The sequence below is a fragment of the Hyperolius riggenbachi genome, chromosome 6 (assembly GCF_040937935.1).
Source record: "Hyperolius riggenbachi isolate aHypRig1 chromosome 6, aHypRig1.pri, whole genome shotgun sequence".
In the NCBI taxonomy this organism is placed as follows: Eukaryota; Metazoa; Chordata; class Amphibia; order Anura; family Hyperoliidae; genus Hyperolius; species Hyperolius riggenbachi.
Window position 1 is genome coordinate 306,566,149 of NC_090651.1, and position 19,952 is coordinate 306,586,100.

At 44.1% G+C, this 19,952-nt stretch overlaps 1 protein-coding gene across 2 annotated transcripts in view; it reads left to right on the plus strand.

Annotated features, from left to right (window-relative positions):
- LOC137522833 (histone-lysine N-methyltransferase KMT5C-like) overlaps positions 1-19,952 on the plus strand; it is a 67,749-nt gene that overhangs the window by 25,161 nt on the left and 22,636 nt on the right. Inside the window, exons 2-6 of one of the 2 annotated variants that reach the window (XM_068242960.1) lie at positions 3,153-3,296; positions 6,674-6,781; positions 6,916-7,075; positions 14,932-15,041; positions 16,578-16,741. In XM_068242960.1, coding sequence (XP_068099061.1) covers positions 3,187-3,296; positions 6,674-6,781; positions 6,916-7,075; positions 14,932-15,041; positions 16,578-16,741 — 652 coding nt within the window. In that variant the 5' untranslated portion in view covers positions 3,153-3,186. The remainder of the gene's footprint in view (positions 1-3,152; positions 3,297-6,673; positions 6,782-6,915; positions 7,076-14,931; positions 15,042-16,577; positions 16,742-19,952) is intronic. The other variant, XM_068242961.1, reaches the window with a different exon arrangement.

Sequence of the window (19,952 nt, forward strand, 5' to 3'; positions counted from 1 at the left end):
AGGCCGACATGGATAGTGGGGGAATGAAATAATTCGGCTTCCAGCGATTGCTGGAGGCCGAATTATTGTGTTTTTTAAGCAACTTCGGCTCCGTCTTGTGACGGAGCCGACCTTCCTCACTGAGCGCCGCTATAGACTGATTCCCATTACAGTCTATGGCGGCGCTGGCTGCGCCCAAAGCTAGCAGCGCTGAAAAGCACTGCTCCGACCTGTTACTGCCAGAGTAATGGCTGTTGTGGTAGATGCAGCAGGAAAATCCTTGTGTAGCACACCATACAGCATCCATCCCTTGAGAGCTCTTGCTGTGGCCATTATGTTTGCTGTGTCACTCCCCTCCTCTTACTACTTTTGCCACTCCCACCTCTTTCAACCCCCTCACCCCCTAAAACCAGCAGAAGAGTTGCTGCTCTGCCCCTTCAAGACCAAGACTCCTGGGAGCTTGGCCCTCCATGTCCATGATGTTGGGAAACACTGCTTTAGTCCCCGTTCACATCTGAGCGGGAATCGTGCGATTCATAAGTCTGGGACTACCTGTATCCTTAGGTTGGAGTCTGTGGGCTGAAAGGACAGCACAACCTACACATTAACTCTTCATGCAACTCGAGTGTAGACCAACAAGCTGCAAATCATATCTGTTCTACAAACCTCCTGACTCTGCTTGTGAGGAAGTGACACTTCACATGAGCATCTTGATTTGGTCCTGCAAGCGGGACTAGAAGTTGTGAGGATCTTCTCCGTCTGGACTGCTTTAAGTAACTAATGACAAATCTGGCATCCATGCACTGGATCGCCATTTCTTCCTCATGAGTCACCGAATAAGGACATGACTATGGTATTTCCTTACAACAATGAGCTTTATAACCTATATTCGGAACATAAGAAAATTCTAATTGGAACAAGGCATGATCAATGAGAAACGAATAATTCAAAGGTGTTGCAAGTTTTAAGGAAATGTTATTCAAATGTATGCAGCTTTGCTGCATTTGATAGTTCAATTTTTCAAGCTTCACACATTTTGGGCTGGTGCACACCGGGCGGCTTTTTGGGCGTTTTCAGATCCGCTTGCGGCTGCGGATCTGCTTGGTCAATGTATCTCAATGGGGTGGTGCACACCAGAGCGGCAGGCGTTTTGCAGAAACGAAAAATGCCTGGGTGAAGCATTTTTTGGATTTCGGATGCGTTTCTGCCTCAATGTTAAGTATAGGAAAAACGCAAACCGCTCTGAAAAACGGCACTTCAGAGCGGTTTTGCAGGCGTTTTTGTTACAGAAGCTGTTCAGTAACAGCTTTACTGTAACAATATATGAAATCTACTATACTGAAAACCGCAGCAGCAATCCGCAAAACGCTAGCAAAACGCCTCATAAAAATAAAAAAAAGCGTTTAAAAATCTGCTAGCATTTTGCGGATCTGCTAGCGGGTTTTGGTGTGCACCAGCCCTTTATGGTCATTTTTATGCAAACTTATACAGCTTAAAAATGCTACTGCTCTCGTCGTTGGGCTTTTGTTTTAGGTGTGTGAAATTTATAGCTCCTGTGTCCAGGTGCTGGTTTAAAACAAGTTTTTATAATTGTGTATTATACCTGTGTGTGTGTGTGTGTGTTTTTTTTTTTTTTTTTTTTTTTTCCTACTGTATTTAAAGCAGAATCCTAAACATACAATTTTTTTAATAACAGGTCTAGGTGTTGCTACGTGATATATTTAAGGGAACCTGGAACAAGAGGAATATGGAGGCTGCCATATTTATTTCCTTTTAAATAATACCAATTGCCTGGTAGTCCTGCAGATCATTCAGCATCAGTGTCTTAATTGCACCCCGCAAACAAGCATGCAGCTCTAATCTTGTCATTTTTGTCAAACAGCTGATCTGCATGTGCTTGTTTAGGGCTCAAACTATAATCGCTTTTTAAAAATCGCTCCCATTCACTTTCATTAAAATCGCAGAAAAAAATCACTGCAATAGCATATGCGTAAACCGTATGTGATCATGGCAATTTTTACCGTGATTTTAATGAGTGAATAGGACCGTTTTTTTTTTTGTTTTTGTTTTTGTTTCCCCACTTCTAGTGTGTCTGAGCCCTAAATAAGCATATGCAGATCAGGTGTTTCGGACAAGCTTGCTTGTTTCCGGGGTGTAATTCAGACACTGATGCTGAATGATCAGCAGGACTCCCAGGCAACTGGTAGTATTTAAAGGGAAATAAATATGGCAGCCTTCATATTCCTCTTGCTCCAGGTTCCCTTAAATCTAATCAAGCGCTCAGAAAAGCGTTTATAGTGTGTCTGAGCTCTTAGGGTCTATGGTTTAAAGTATTTAGTGGCAGAGGCTCTGGACAACTGCCAGGCAACTGGTATTGCTTAAAAATGAATAAAACATTTCACAGCCCAACAAAATCCAAAATTGAACTAGGCAAATTCTAATAGCAGTCGGGGTCTATTAACGGGGAATGTTGTGTAGAAGCAAAGTGTTGAGCAAAATACCCTTTTCATGAGTCAGATTTGCTTGTTACACTCCAGTACATCTTGCATCCTGTGAACAAGAAATGGAATTTCAAAGCCCCTTCTTACTGAACAGGAAGTCGGCTAAGTGCAGGGATTTGCATCTGTACGGATAGATGCACAGCTATAAAACAGACTTGCATATTATTATTCTGTGCCAAAACTTACACAATTCGCGATGTGTACATGCTTTCCGATCTTGATTTCTACTTTGGATTTAGTTGAGCTTTTAAAAGATTTCCTTTTCAGGAAGTTGTAGTGTTTTTTGGCCAAGTCGCATATGGAGCTCCGAGTCTCTCCATGAATCCCTCTTAAGCAGCTACATTGCAGTTTACTCTTACCATATAGAATACTAGTTGACCTAAGCCTGTTTAAAAACGGGCTCTAGGTCTGTCAGCGGGCACACGCATGCAAACACGCCCACCCGGCCCCCTTCCTCGTCCTCTTCCTGTCCCAACGGCTTTCCGTGCGGCATATGCGCAGCAGCTCCAACGCACAGACACAGGGACATGGGATGCAGAGACACAGGGAGTTTATTGTATAGGATTTTATTATTTTGCAGCATTGATTCACAAACTTTGAGCTAGCTTCAATTCACGACTACTGCTGATTGTTGCTGGGGTCTTATGATTTTTCACTTTGTCTTTCGAACAGGTAATAACAGCATGATACACAGTCTAACAGTACTATGGGTTCTAACCGGATGACAGCAATAGAACTTTGTGAGAATGACGACCTGGCAACCAGCTTGGTGCTTGATCCATACTTGGGATTCAGAACACACAAGATGAATGTCAGGTGGGTTGCGTGCTATACATCTCTTTATAATTCCCATGGTTGATTGTATTACTAACCAGAGTTCCATGAACAAACTGATATGTAAAAAAAAAAAAGTTTGAGATAAATGCTTTCTCACAAAAGCTACACTGAGGGTAAGGTTGTATGGCAGACGCCTTGCTACTCTGAAAGCATTCTAAAATATGGTTTAATAAACCCTAGCAGGTCCTTCTAATTGAATGGACTTGGCCTAGCCCACTCCAGCCTAACCATTCATAGCATCTGCTAAACAGCAGCCAAGTGGGGCTGTGTGGCTGAGATTATGGTTTGGTTGTTCAGATTCTGATCCCATTCAGAGATATTCACACACGCCCAAATGTTTCTGGCCTTCTATAGCAGTCCGGGCTGAATGGATCTCTCTCCCGGTCACAGCTTTTTCAACCTCCTGTAAATGCTCCTCACCCACCTTCCCAGTAGTGCTTGTACATAAACTGTTTTTCTAAATGTCAATTAGAAACTAGAATATAAGTGTTTACGCCAACATTGACATGGAATATGCTAACCTTTACATCTAATTATGCACCAAACATTTAATGGGAATCTGTACCGCTGAAGACAAGTTTAATAAACAGATTTTACTCATAACTGCAAGTGGCATAAAAATTGTTTCTAAGCATTGGGATTACATCAGTGGGTGCAGCCATATTGGCTTTTTTTTTCTCTTCTTCAGCTTGTTTGTATTCATATGCTTATACACCCGCTGCCTAAATGAATAGTCTGCATGTGTCTGGTGACCTCACTCTCCTCCCATGCTTCGGGGAGGCAGGCCTTGGGGTTCATTGTCTCAAGCAAAGTCACCTGATGGGTGACGAGTGCAGTTAGTATGTGCAAACTTGAAACGTAAATGATGGGTTTGTGTTAAAGGAGAACTTCTGGTTACTTGTCTATATGTGTAAAATTGATCTGTCACCTTAGGGGTTAAGCATTCAGAGCTGTAAATTGCACTTTGTCTGCAGTTGCTCTGAAGTTGGATTTTAGCATATTTCTCACAATTTTGTTTAGCAGAAAAATGCTGCTAAGCGCAAGGAACTAATTTAAAGCGGAATATAACCCTGCATTTCAACTTTGCTCTAAAACATTATTTACAGTATATTCTATGCAACCAGCATTTTTTTTTTACTAGACCAGCATTGGAAGGGTTACACAGTGCTTTAAAGTTCCTGGAGATTTCTGCAGACGCATCCGAAGCTGACATAGATACATTTTGTTTACATAAATGTATCTAAAGCTGGCCATACACTGGCCCGATTTGCCGCCGATTCGACAGCAGATTCGATCACTGGGATCGAATCTGCTGCCAATCGTTCGCGCTAAACGCACCCGCCGATCCAATTTCCTCCCGAAATCGGATCGCGCCGTGCGGGTTACTTCCGTCGATCGCCCGCGGGTAGGGAGTGCGTCGCTAGCGGCATCCGATACAGTTATACATTACCTGACGCTGGCTCCCAGGCATCTTCTCCGTGTCTTCTCCGGGCTGCACCGCTCTTGCTTCCATCCCAGCGTACATTAACTTCCTGTGTCACTCCAGTGACCAGGAAGTTCAAATAGAGGGCGCTCTATTTGAACTTCCTGGTCACGGAGTGACACAGTGTACGCTGGGATGCGGTGCGGGGTGCAGCGCGGAGAAGAGGACCCGGAGCCAGCTTCAGGTAATGTATGCAGGGGGGGGGGGGGGGGGGGCAGCGGCGGCTTCACAGATTGTGATCGGTTTCAGGCTGAAATCGATTCACAATCTGTTTGCAGTAAAGGCAGCCATACGATCCCTCTCTGATCAGATTCGATCAGATAGGGATCTGTCAGCTGGTCGATCTAATGGCAAATCGACCAGTGTATGGCTACCTTAAGTGTTAAATGTGACTCACTGTCTCTGACTGAGAAGGAGCTGGAGGACAGCCAAAGAGTGTGTAACATTTCTCAATAGATACATATAACTAAATAGAATGTAACAATCTGAACTTCTGCAAATCTCTCCACAGAACTTTAAACCTCTGTTTAACCCTTCCAATGCTGGTCTAGCAAAAAAAGTTTTTTGCATATAATATGCTGTAAATAATGTTTTAGAGCAAAGTTGAAATGCAGGGTTATTTTCCACTTTAAAAAAAAAACAAAAAAAAACTGCTGCTGTTCAGCTGGGGATAATAACCTTTACATTTTTAGATAACTTTAAAACACATAGTGTGAAATTCCCTGAAAGTCCTATGTGGGATTCAGGACTATAGGTACAGTTGTTTCTTATCAGTTTATCTTCACTTCAGGTCTGCTCTAACTCTAAAGGCCTTCAAACACCGTAATTCTGTCTCTTGCCCCGGTTTGTTCGGTTGACATGTATAAATGTCTAGCAACTAAAGCTGTCAAACCCCTTTACCCATCATCCGTCAGAGATCTGGCAGAGAAGAAAATTCTTATTGTAGTTTATTACAATGACTCGTTGCAGTGTGGCAAGCCTGACAATGTATGCGAGAAACGGCAATTGCACGGTACACAAACAGAGGACAGACTCGTCCACTTCTGTCTAATTTGCTGGTTGTTTAGTTTAATGGGTTATTTAATGAATCTCTTAAAATACTCTAGCACTTAGTGGTCTATCTGCTTAGTATAGAAATGTTCCAGTAGCTGTCTTGCCACCTTGCTTCACAACTGCTTCATTGGCAACATACGATATATTGCATTGCTCAGTTTAACCTAAAGTTTGCAGATTTTTATCAAGTTCGGTAAATTGTTGCCAAATATGTTCTGCTTCAGTTTTTCCTGAGGAAGAGGCTAACAGATGTTTTATAAATCCTCTTTCAAGTTGAGGCAATGTCACAAGGGCGACTTGGTCATGGTAAATATAATTCAGTACATTTAATTTAAAGAGGAACTGCAGTGAAAACAATGTAATGAAAAAAGTGCTTAATTTTGACAGTTTATAAATGATTTAGTCAGTTTTTGCCCATTGTAAAATCTTTCCTCTCCCTAATTTACATTCTGAAATTTCTCATGGCAACATTTTTACTGCTGGCAGGTGATGTCAGTGGAAGGGAATTTAGCTTTTTTGGCAGTTGGAAACAGCTGTTATTTCCCACAATGCAACCAGATTCCCAGAGTGTGATGTCAGTACCTGGGTGCTGACATCACACTGTGGGCGGGGTTTCACTGCAATTTGAAGTTCAATCCTTGGTTACAGTTCCTCTTTAAATCGCCAACAATGGCAATTAGTCCCTAGCATGAGCAGCCGTCTGCATTACATGATCTTTATAGGTACAATGCCATATTTGACTAATGCCTCTTTGTGCATTTTTTTATACTAACCTTTGCGTTTTTGTTGTTGTTTTTTTGCTTTTTCATGGCTGCTGAAGACTAAAGAGGGAGAAAGTTGTGCTAAAAGGTGTAAGGAAAGTGGAAGGAAAGGTTGCCAGAGTCATAAGCCAGGAATGTGAACCAGTTAAAAATAAATGTGTTTCCAGGTAAATTACCTTTTCAGGTTCTGGTGATCTTTTAGGCACTTATTCAGGTGGGGGCAGAAAGAGGTGAATTAGGATGACCGGAAATAAAGCGAATGTGTATAACTGGTGTAAAGGGTTTGCTTCTTCCATTGCAGTCCTCTGCCTTCTATAAGAAGACAACATCACTTGAGAGAAGCCCTGCACACATTCCGCAAGAAGAGGGACCTGGAGGCAGCGTTTCGCGCTCTTGTAACGGGGGCAAATTATTACCTCAAAAACCGAATGCCACAGCAGGAAGTCACACTGAAGACACATGTAAGTGGCCTTTTTTTAATTCTATTAAACAATAAAAATGACATAATGCACCCCATAAGTATACAATGCTTCCTTTATTGCAAAACTTAAAGGATATCAGAGGTGAATGGAAAATGTTCCCATACTATTTTGACCTGGGGCTTCTTCCAGCCTTTAGAGGTCACATCTGTTCCTCACCGCAGCTCCGCTTTCTGTCTGCTCCCGCTGGCAGGCTCTGAAGTATAGCCAACCACGCTTCATCAGGAGCACAAGTAGTGCGTAGGAAGACGCTGACCCATTGAGGGCAATACTGCAGAGGTGGCCAGCGTGCCCCGGAGTAGTCCAGAGCTGCTGCAAGGGAGAGGCGTGACCTCTAGGGGCTAAAAGAAGCCCCAGGTAAATGGTTAGTTTTTTTCATTCACCTTGGATGTCCTTTAAGCTCTTTTTAGAGAATAAATCTACCACATAAATGCATAGAATTGTGCTGAAATATGTGACAGTCCTGTAGCCTAGATAGTACTATGTAATAGCCTACATCTACAGTAACGTCACAGGACACATAGTAAAGGCTGGATCAGGCCATTTGGGTATGGGTACCAGCAAGCGTTTAATAAATGCCTGTGTTGATTAGCGGTAATTGGCCACCCAAAGGGGGGAATTCATAGGAATTAACGGTGGTAGACAATCTGCTACAACTAGCTGTCTTTTGGGCACATTTTAGGCACTGATGGGCGGGTAGATTCGTTTTAGGCATTAGGTGGAGGGTTTAATTTTAGGAACTAAGAGGGGAAGTGAAGCATACAGGCATAATGGGTAATGATTAGTGGCAGATACATAGTTAAAGCTGTGGTCAGCTAATGACAATTAGTGGGTGACAGTGACACATAGTGGGTGACAAAAGACACTTAGTGGGTAATGGCGGATAGTAGGTGATGGCTAGTGGCTGATAGTGGCACATAGTAACTGATAGTAAGTGGCAGGTAGTCGCATACAGTGGATAATGGATAGTGGCTCATAGTGGACGACAGTAGGTGGCGGCTATTTATTTCCTTTTAAACAATACCAGTTGCCTGGCAGCCCTGCTGATCTTTGGCTGCAGTAATGTCTGAATCGCACACCAGGAGGGGAAAAAACCCTGCAACCAATGTTGTCAGACATCTGATCTGCGTGCTATGGCTAAAAGCACTGAAGGCAGAGGATCAGCAGGATAGCAAGGCAGTTTGCATTGTCATCCTCTATATTCCTTTTACTTCAGGTGTCCTTTAACTTTCCCCTGCCTACAGTATGTACCCACCTAGTTAAGTGGCTTTTATTTTTTTTAGAAACCTGTTTTCTTAAAACTTTACAACTACAAGAGTCTGGAAGTCAGCTACACAAATGGCAGCCTCAGTCGGGTTCTTGTAAACGGCACCCACCTGTCTCTGGTGTTTAACTAACATTGAAGGAAGTCGGGCAGCAGCAGACCAGAGTAACACTGTGGGATATGAAATTAGTTTTTTCCATTAACCCTCCAGGACAGGTATACATCGAGATTTGGCCCCTCCCAGGAAACAGGAAACATCCACAAGCCTCTCTATAAATAAAAAACTTTGTCAGGTATCCGGCAGTATGGATGTTTCCTGTTCCAGGGACAGGTCTCTCTATACCTGCGCTGCATGTCCTGGAGAGCCTGGGGGGCTAGGGACTGTTGGTGCTGCGGGGACAGGTGAGGATCATGAGGCAATGTTATCTGCTGTCAGCCGCTTACCTCTCTCTATAGCCGCTGTGGAGGGTCTGGGGAGAGAGATGGCTGTGGTAGCTTCTTGCTTGGCAGGCGCCGCCGGCTGGAAGGACGAGGGCACGCTGCAGGGAAGGCGGAGGCCGAGCGGGCGCAGCGTGCCAGTATCCATGATGGCGGACGGGACACTTCCGTTTCCGCTTATGTCGTCACTTCCGCCCGCCGGATTGAAGAATGCGCAGCATTCCCCGCGTCTGGGCACTCGTGCAGGACGCAAGATGGAGCACAACCAGCGCCTGGGACGAGCGGAGGCCTGTAGGCTGCTCAGGAGGTCCCAGGGCACATGAGCCTAAGCCGGATACTAAGGTATCGCGTTTTTCACATGTAAAACAGTTGTTTGTGTGAAGGCTGTTCTAAGGTGGCTCACTGGACTGGCTGTGTTATGGGGAATTTTTTTGGTTGGTGAATAGCTTCTTGTGGGAAGTTGCCTCACACTGTGGCGGATTGTGGTTACTCTGGCTGCATGGCAGTTAAACAATATCTGTATTATGTTTATTTTATTACAGAGTACAGCAGCTTCATCCTCTGCTCCATCTGCTACTGCTATTAAAGCATTGGATACTGCTAGGCCTAAAGAACGCTGTCCCTCTTGTAATGGGAAGCTACCGGTGCCTTGGAATAAGTTATGTCAGCAGTGTGCAACTTGTGTTTTGAATGAAGAGTCTGTTGTGGCTTATAAAGATTTCCTTAAAATGGTTCGCAAGGAAATGACAGTCAATGAAAGTGTTTAGAGAATCCATGTCGGCTCAATCTGGTGTTAATCCTCCACCTATTATTATTGCACAAGTGCCGTCTGGATCTGTTTCTTCAGCTGCTACGGTGCCACAGCCAATTGTACAACAACCAGTAGTCATTGCTCAATCACCTACTGTTATGCCTAACTATCCTATAGATCAAACAGCAGTACCTGCTGACAGGAGCTGCTGGTGGACCTATGGAAGAATCCTCACCATCGGCAACAGGGCATAAGAAAGCATCTGCTAAAACAAATCATCCTGTCTTGTCAGATTCTGAACCAGAGGAATACTCTGATGATATCTCTGAGTGTGACTCTGATGAGGACTTGTCTGAAAAAGATCAGAATAAAATGTCTAAATTTAGATTTTCTGCTAACGAGACAGAGGAATTGTTAAAGGCAATTTATGATTCTTTAGGTTTGAAGGATGACGCTCTTTCTTCAGTGTCTACGCATGATGCATTATATGCGGGCATGGAAGGAGAGAAACCAATGGTTTTTCCAGTACATTCATCTACTAAACAATTGATTAATAGTCAGTGGAAGAACCCTGATAGGAAGGTCTTTTTATCTAGAGGCTTTTAAAGAAGATTCCCTTTTGCAGAAGAGGACTGTAAACAGTGGGATAAATGCCCTAAGTTGGATGCAGTCTTTTCGCAGGTCCACTAGGAAAATGAATTATCCTTTGAAGATCTAGGTTTTCTAAAAGAACAATCAGATAAAAAAGCTGAGTTTGCCTTAAAGAAAACTTGGTCAGCTACCTGCGCAAACTTCCGTCCTGCTGCTGCTACTACATGTGTAGGCCGTACCCTAGATTTATGGATGCATCAAGTAATGCGTCGCATTAAGATGGGGTCAAGTAAATACATTATTTTAAATTCATTTACCGTAATGTTTAAGGCTATAAACTTCATTATAGATGTGGCAACGGAATCTATCCGTTTGACCGCAAGAGCGGCGGCGTTGTCTAACGTGGCCAGAAGAAATATCTGGATTAAAACCTGGGAGGGTAGTAATGTTTCTAAAAACCTGTTAGGTATCATTCCTTTCTCAGGTGACCTATTGTTTGGTCCCCAGTTGGATGAAATCCTTGAAAGGACATCAGATAAAAAGGCAATTTAGACAGGGGGAAAAGTTTTTTTTTCGGAAGGACAAGAGAATAAAACCAAACCCCAAGACGGACGTAAACCCTGGTCCTTCTCTCGCGAGCAGAACAAGCCAAATGCATGGTTTGGCAGTTCAGACTCCACTACAAGAAAGCAGCAGTGACAGCGAAGAAGCTGTGGGAGAAAGGTTGGGCTCCTTCCTCCCGCAGTGGCAGAAGTTTGCGACCAGCCCATTCATTCTCAATCTGATCGAGTTGGGATACCATATTGTATTCCAACAAAGACCTTCAACAAAGTTCATAGTGACAAAAGAGTTGAGGTCAAACCAAGAACAGAGGGCCATATCTTGCATTCTACAAGATATGTTAACAAGAGAGGTGGTCACTATGGTGCCAGTTCTGGAGCAGGTAAAGGGTTTTTTATTCAAAAATCTTCCTAGTGAAAAAAACGTAGGGCAAGTATCGTCTAATTCTGAATCTCAAACCACTCAAGCCTTTCATAAAGCATCAGGTTGCCTCCCCTTGGGCATACTGTCCGCTCCGAGAATTTTCACCCGAGCTGATCTCACATCTGCACAAAAGAGGTATTATGATTGTTCCCTATTTGGACGATCTTCTAATTATGGCAGAATCAAGGCAAACATTTTTGCTCTACAGAGATAGTTGTAAAGGAACTCCAGCAAGCAGGATGGAGTGTAAGCCTGGAAAAATCATAGTTAGAGCCCACTCAGAAAATTCTTTTTCTGGGATTCATAATGAACTCAATAGAACAGAAGATGTTCTTACCGGAGCAAAAGCCTGCGAAGGTAATACAGCAGGTGGGAAATCTCAAAAGATTGGATGTCATCTCGATACGGGATGCAATGAGACTCCTGGGAATGTTAAACTCAGTGGCACCAGCAGTACAGTAGACAATGAAGCATTCACGAATCCTACAGAGTTGGGTCTTGAAAAATTGGGGCAAGACAATCGAAACTTTGGATCAGTTAGTACAGATTCTGGTGCAGGTAAAGGAAAGTCTAGATTGGTGGACTATTTCCCACTCGTTATCTCAGGGCAGACCTTGGCAATTTCCAACTCAGGTAGTCTTGACCACAGATGCAAGCTTGTTAGGTTGGGGGGCCATTGTTCAAGATTTCAAAACACAGGGTCTTTGGCAGCATCATATGAAAAATCAGTCTGCAAATCACAGAGAATTGATGATGGTGAAGTTGGCTCTGATAGCATTTCAACATTTGATAGCAGTCAAGCAGGTGCAAATAAGGACGGACAATTCCACAGTAGTGGCGTATATAAATCGCCAGGGGGGAACAAGGTCACACAAGCTATTGACCCTGGCGTTGAAAATACTGGACATAGCAGAACAGATTCTGGTGTTAATTACAGTAATTCACTTGAAAGGGTCTATGAATGTACTAACAGATCTACTAAGTCGAAAACAGCTGTCGAATACAGAATGACAATTGAACCCCGACGTATATCAATGGATAACGTCTGTGTGGGAGACGCCTGTCATAGATCTGTTTGCCAACAGGGAAAATACAAAGTGTCGTCAATTTTTTTCCCTTAACGCCAAAGACAATCCAACGGCAGTGGATGCTTTGTCACAGACATGAGATTTCAATCTAGCATTTGCATTCCCTCCGCTGAATCTGTTACCATGGGTATTGAGAAAGATTGCAGCATCCAGGACAAAGGTGATTCTTATTGCTCCAAATTGACCACGAAGGTCGTGGTATCCTCTGCTTCTGAAATTAAAAGTGGCGGAGCCGATGCTACTTCCTTTTCTGGACAATTTAATTTTGATTCAGAGGCAGGTTGTTCCAGACATCAACAAATGGAAGTTAACAGCCTGGTTACTGAAGAGCACATTCTAAAGACGTATGGACTATCAGATAAGGTAGTAGATACTCTGATTAAGAGTCGGAAAAAGAACACTAGAACAATATACCTGAAATATTGGAAAACTTATAAATTATGGAAGGAACAGTCAGGATTTAGATCTAATGAAGTTGCTACTGTTTTAGAATTTCTCCAGAGTGGAGTTGATAAGAAATTGGCCTTAAGTACGATTAAGGTGCAAATTTCAGCGCTTTCTGTTTTTTTAGACAGACAATTGGCTGGTCATCCCTTGATTGCTCGGTTTGTTATATCAATAGAGAGAAATAGGCCAATTGCTGTTAAACCATTCCCGAACTGGGATTTATCTTTGGTTTTGAAGGCTTTGACGAAGCCTCCTTTTTGACTGTGCCAGTAACATGAATTTACGTTTGTTAACGTTCAAAACAATATTTTTAGTAGCAATCACCTCAGCAAGGAGAGTGAGTGAACTTGAGGCCTTATCCTGCAGGGAGCCTTATTGTATTTTTTTATAACGATAGGGTAGTCCTTAGAACCAGTTCAGAATTTATTCCGAAAGTTGGGGATATTTTCTATCGATCGCAGGAAATTATACTACCAACCTTTTATCCTAATCCAACAAATGATAATGAGAAACAACGACATTTGTTGGACATAAGACAAATTCTTAAAGATTATCTGGAGAGAGTAGAGTTTAAGGAAAACTGAAGCACTTTTTTTGTAAATTTCACCGGAAAACTAGTGGGACAGAGGGCTTCGAAGAGAACGATAGCTAACCGGATCAAATAATGTATTATGGAGGCCTATAAAGTCATGGAAACGACTCCGCTGAAAGATCTAAGAGCTCATTCTACTAGAGGGACAGCAACTTAAGCCTTCAGAGCTGTTGCTTCTCCTATGGAGATCTGTAAGGCAGCAACGTGGAAGAACTTGGGAACGTTCATGCGGCATTACAGATTGGATCGGATATCTTCATCAGACCAAGACTTTGGAAGAAAAGTCTTGGAGGCGGTCAGCCCACCCTAAAGTTAGTGTTTACTTGAGAATCATCTCGATGTATACCTGTCCTGGAGGGTTAATGGAAAAAACTAAACATTAGCTTACCTGGTAATTTAATTTTAAGTAACCCTCCAGGACAGGTGGGGTAACCCACCCCATTTCCTTTTATGATACATAGTGTTTAAAAATGCAAAGGTATAAATTATATATAAATGTATATAAGACACTATTATGAATGGTTAGGTGTCAGGTAGTTGAGACCTGTTGGAATGTTTCTTTATTTAATACTGCCGGATACCTGACAAAGTTTTTTTATTTATAGAGAGGCTTGTGGATGTTTCCTGTTTCCTGGTAGGGGCCAAATCTCGATGTATACCTGTCCTGGAGGGTTACTTAAAATTAAATTACCAGGTAAGCTAATGTTTAGTTTTCATTGCCAGAGACCTGGAAAACATTTAGGACAAACCAATTGTGGTGAGGCCCTGAAGGAAGCCAATATTCCCTGACTCATGTTCAACCTATTGTTTCTGGGGCAGTGCAGCTAAGCCGTACAGAATCACTTTTCTGGAGCTAGTATGAAGCTTGGCACCCTGTCACACATGCAAGGGATAGCAGAGTACATACTCTCTCAATGTTCTGACTTCCTTTGCATTGATTACATTGCAATAAATAGCACAGATTACCTCCTATTTTACCTTCTTTATCTACTTAGAGAACCCGAGGTGGCATATTATAATCCTAATAGGACCCAGGGGCATGTCCTGTGCACAGTGACATGCCTTTGGGTCATTGTATCACCGCTGCTTGTCCCTTTTTAAAGGACCACTATGGCCAAAAAAAAAAAAAGTAGGCAGTTAAAATCTGACTGAACCGACAGGTTTTGGGCCAGTTCATCTCCTGATGGGAGTTTCTCAGGGTTTTCTTTGTTTTCAAAAGCATTTCCTGAATGGCAGTTGCAAAGTCTGACAAAATAGTGTGCAAGTGAGTAGGGAGGCTTGCTGGCATCTTACTATTTTGGCAGTTAAACTGCTGTTGAAAACAAAACCCTGAGAATCCCCCAAGAGATGGACTGGCCCAAAACCTGTCCGTTCTGTCAGATTTTAACTGCCCACCTTTTCTGTGATAGTGGTGCTTTGGGTAGACTGCAGTAAGCTGCACAGTAAGGTCCCATAACTGACCATTATTTTGGTGTATGTTGCATTGCGGGAACGTTTACGTGTAGGTAAATTATTAGTAACTGTACAAATCCCTTAGCTTACAGATGGCAGCTAGAAGGAAATTTTCAGAAATATATGTATATATGTATATGTATGCACCACTTAAAGGGCTTTTTTTTTTTCTGTGCTAAATGGGGCAAACTTGCACTTCAGAGTATAACATGACTTCTGCTGTTCTTCTAGATATTCCGGTACCTACGGATGTTCCTGCCAGAAAGCGGCTTCATGATCCTTTCTTGCAATCGGTACTCTATGGAAACTAATGGAGCCAAAGTAGTTGCTACAAAGCCTTGGTGAGGAGATTGCGATGCATATAGTCATTTTGTTCTTGGAATTGGTCATGCGGTGTTCAGTTCCTGTTTACGGCACAGTTGCCTAAAGGTGCCCACTAATGATCCAACCTTTTTCATCCAATCTTACCATTTCGATGTAATATAAGGGCACTGCCTAAATTATCCATTCAGTATATTCACTCAGTTTACCCTTCTACTACATAGATTTGGTAAGATTGGATGAAAAAGATTGGATCATTAGTGGCCACCTTTTGAGGCTTAAAGGGACTCTGAGCAGACTGCATGGGTATGCATTTAAACATACCCACAAACAGTGATGGTGCTACAATGGGGCTTACCAGGACTCAAGCCCCAGCTGACAAATTGTGACCCTCACCAAAGGCCCCCCACTTACCCCAGTGGCCCCTGATCCCCCTTACTTCACTTGCTGGCAGAGGAAAAGGCAGATGCAGGGGAACGGAAGATACAGCAAGGCTCCAGGCTAAAGCAGACGCTAGAGCTCCCAACATCCAGGTCCACACTGTCTCCTCTGTGATGCCGCTCACACTGCATCCAGATTTAGTGCGAGCGGCATTACAGAGGAGGAGATAGCGACGACCTGGAGGCTGGAGCTCCAGTGTCTGCTATAGCCCGGAGCCTTGCTGTATCTTCCGTTTCACCATGCATTACAGGAGGGAGGGCCCCCTCCCACCAATGTGAGGGAGGAAGGATAAGGGTGGGGATCACCACACCAGTAAGGTAATGAATTAGCTCACCCTCCCACCCCAGCATTCCCATCACACATCAGTAGTGTGATCTGATTCGATCTAATTTCCCCCCCTCTGTTCCGGTCTTTCTCCTGGCCTGTCCTCTTCCTGTTGTGACTACCCATCCACCCCATGATTTGGTGCAGAGGAGTGAAGCAGATGTGTTAGACAGCCTCTCTGTCCCAGGTTATCTCCCTGTGAATTTTGAGCACTAGGCCACAGAGCAGACCTGATTTGTGGGCACAGAGGAGATCGATGTGGGGTAGCCTTTACTGTTCAGGTATTAAAGGGAACTTTAACTCTAAAAAAAAAAAGTCACTTACCTGGAGCATCTACCAGCCCCATGCACCCGTCCTGTGCCCTCGCAGTCACTCACAGCTCCTCCAGTCCCCCGCCGCCAGCTAGTTTTGTTTTTGCCGACTGAGTCGCTGGGCCGCCATGCGTACCTTTGCATGCATTCCCGCTGGTGCAGGAAGCTATCACAGACATTATCACGTACATTTTTACGTGTTACAGGTGCAATGCATACATTTAATGTGTAAAAATGTACATTTTAATGTCTGCGATAGCTTCCTGCACCAGCGGGAATGCGTGGTGGCGGCCCTCCAAGTCGGCAAAAACGAAACTAGCTGGCGATGGGGGACCGAAGGGGCCATGAGTGACTGTGAGAGCACAGGATGGCTTCTGGGGGCTGGTAGATGCCCCAGGTAAGAAGAAAAAAAAATTAAATATTTTCAGAGTTAAAGTTCCCTTTAACTTTTGTGTCTTATCACTGTTCTCTTCTTCTCAGGGTAAAGAATGAGAAAATAGCCCTGCTAGTAGGCTGCATAGCAGAACTGACTAAAGCTGATGAGAGCTTGCTTCGCTTTGGAGAGAATGACTTCAGCGTCATGTACTCTACCAGGAAGAAGTGTGCACAGCTTTGGCTGGGACCAGCTGCTTTCATTAATCATGGTGAGGCATAGTTTTCTGCGCTCTTTGAGTATTTTGCAGAAGATATTGTGTGGGTTCTGAGAGTATTTGTAAACTTCATACCATTAAGCCATTGAAACCGTGCTTTATTTGACAGGCATGTAAATACATTATCTTGGGCAAAATGGGTTTCAACAAATTATTTTTTCCTTGTATAGCAGATCTGCCACATTCATAAGTGCAATTCTTCAGTAAGGAAACCGTTTACAAATCCGTTCTATTTTTATTATCTGTTGTTCTTGGTAACTTGAAGCAATTCTGCTCAGTAAAGGTGGCCATACATCAGATGACTTGGCAGCCGATTGACCATCCAATTCAGTGTTCTCCTCACTCCCCAGACACTGATTTTGGTGAGCACCTGGCTGTTAGCTCACCTTCTCATCCCTGCATTCCCTCCTCACACCCCACCCGGCTACTTTTTCATGCCACCTGGCTGTAAAAATATTCTGGAGAGAACATTGCAATTTGATAGTTATCGAACTGGATAAAAAGCAAGGCGACCAATTTTTCGCATGCATCAGTTGGGCATGCTACAAGATGTAGTGCCAACTTGCTCAATTGGGTGCATGGCGGTAACGTCGTGCGATATCAGGAGGAGCAACAAACGCTGCCTGTATAAGGTGGACGTGTGTGACCCCCCCCCCCCCCCCCCCCCCCGAATTTTTTTCCAGCCGGGTGGCATGAAAAAAGTAGCCGGGTGGGGAGCAACAGGGGGAATGAAGGGCCAACGCAAAAAAATGGGTATTACCATGCAACTGAATACGGGCGTGGCTTGGGTGGAGCTATGACTGTGGCAGGGATTGGATTGTAAGCTCCTCTGAGGAAAGTCAGTGGCATGACTGTTCTGTATAGTGCTGCAGGAGATGTCTGAGCTATATAAATACATGCTAATAATATTTTAGGACATTAGACTATGACTATGGTAGGATTAAATTAGTAATTAAAGAAGACCTAAAGTGAGGGAAAAAAGTTAAATGTTACTTACCTGGGGCGTCTTCCAGCCCCCTGTAGTCCTTCAGGTTTTTTGCTGTCCCCCAGGTCCACTATGTTGTGCAGCTGTCACACCATGTGCTGTGCCAGCCTCACGCCCCTCCTCAATTCAGTTCCCATGACCAGCAGTATTCTGGGCATGCACAGTTTGTAAAATGTCTCAAATGTGCATGCACAGAATGCTCCAGGACACGGATGCACAATTGAGGAGGCACGTGGCCAGGACAGCACATGCGCAGTAGCCCAGCCAGCTAGATTTTGGAAGAACACCATAATAGAGCAGACTGGAAGGACAGCGAGGGACCTGAAGGACTACAGGTCCCAGGTAAGTAAAAATCGATTTCTTTCCCTTTCTGTCACTTTGTCAGTCAACGAAAACTTCAGTCAGTAAAACACCTATTGAGGTTTACTTAAGTTGGCCATACTTTTCTCGACTTGGCGGCTGATCAACCATCAAATTCCATAATTATTATCAAATTGGATGAAAATTGGTGCCCACAAGAGCATGCCTAATCGACGATGCAGCCTATTTTGGGACGACAAACCTGTTGCAAGATGCCGGGCCGCCATGTTTGATCGGTTGTGCACGGAAACATTGAGCAATATTGTATCGGGATGAACTACGAAACCCCCAGCGCTGTTCACAATGTGTGTAAAATGTGCCCGTGTGTATTTCTAGATTACCTGTCCTCTGTTGCCCCCTGCACAGTGCCCATCTGTCTTCAGCTTCTTCCTCTTCCATTTGTGCCTCACAATGCCGGCGTATAGCACGTGGGTGATGTCACACTCACGCCACGCAATAAACACCTGCAGCATGTGGAGTGCAAATGGAGGAGCAGACAGCGGCAGAGATTTGTGTCTCGGTCGAATCTGCCCATCATTGCTAGATGTATGGGCACCTTTACTTTACCATGCCAGCATTAGGACCCTGCAGACTCATCCCACCAAGCCCCAGGTCCTTATCAGTTCTGCCAGGAGGGGGTAGGGAGAAGTTCTGGCTGAATGGCTTTACAGCTGGCTCCCTGCCTTCAGAGAACTGCTTCAGAATGGAGGGGTGGGTGCTCTCACACACTCCCACAGAAGCTGCAAGCACACATACCATTCCTCTCCGGAATCCCATTCCCCAACCCACAGCTTCACTCACTGACTGGCTTCCTGACTTACTAAATGATCCTGGAAACACAGCAGCCGCCTGATGACGATGTAAATAGTCCTGGCCAGTCCATGTCAATCCACTGACTGTACGAGCCCTGCGAGACCTCGTACACAGAAGAACAGCACTGGCTCCTCTCTTTGCAGGCACGTGCTGTCAGCAAGGTGGTGATTTATAACGCAGACGACTAGAACATCGCTGGCTTCATTTACAGCCACGTGTTGGCACAGCGGACGGTGTTTAAATTTACCCAGGCGGCCCACCCACTTATTTGGCTCTGGGGAGAACACTGCATTGTGAGCCTTCTTGCAAGGTAGAATCTGGAACCCTTACCTGATTTGGTAACGTTTATTTTAATGGTTTCTATACGCTTTGGTCCGATTAGGGAACAGATAGTAGAGCCTTGCTAAAGTGGCTGCAGACAGTAAACACTTTACAGTTCTGATCCTGCTACTCTCAAAAGTCCTGTCCGTAATTAGAGACTCTGACAAAAAAGTACCCTGGGGGGTACTTGCCTCGGGAGGGGGAAGCCTCTGGATCCTATCGAAGCTTCCTCTGTCCCATGGTGGTCTCGCTGGGTCACTCTGAAGCCACAACCGACAATTTGTCAGGCTGTGGCACAGGCGCAGTAACACCTGCAACATTTACCTTCTCTGGCTCCGGCGCAGTAGCGGCTCTCTGCTCGGGATAAGGCAGAAATAACCAATCCCAGTCGCGTTTGCGGTTCGAAGCGGCCCAGCGAGACCACTGTGGGATAAAGGGCGGGGGAAGCCTCGATAGGGTCCAGAGGCTTACCCCTCCTGAGGGCACTTTTTTTCTGTTACAAGCTTACTTTAAAATTACTGTATCTGAAACTCTCCATTTCCCAACATGGGAGGATACAATATTATATAGTCTTGGGGTTTTGTGTGTTAATGCTCATTTAATTCTGTACTGAGGTTAATTTGAAATGCCAATGGGTAGTACTGATGAGTAGGGATGCTCAATCGGATTCTGCAGAATTGACATTTCTGTCCAGAAATCTGCATTTTCAAATGGAGATCGGAATTC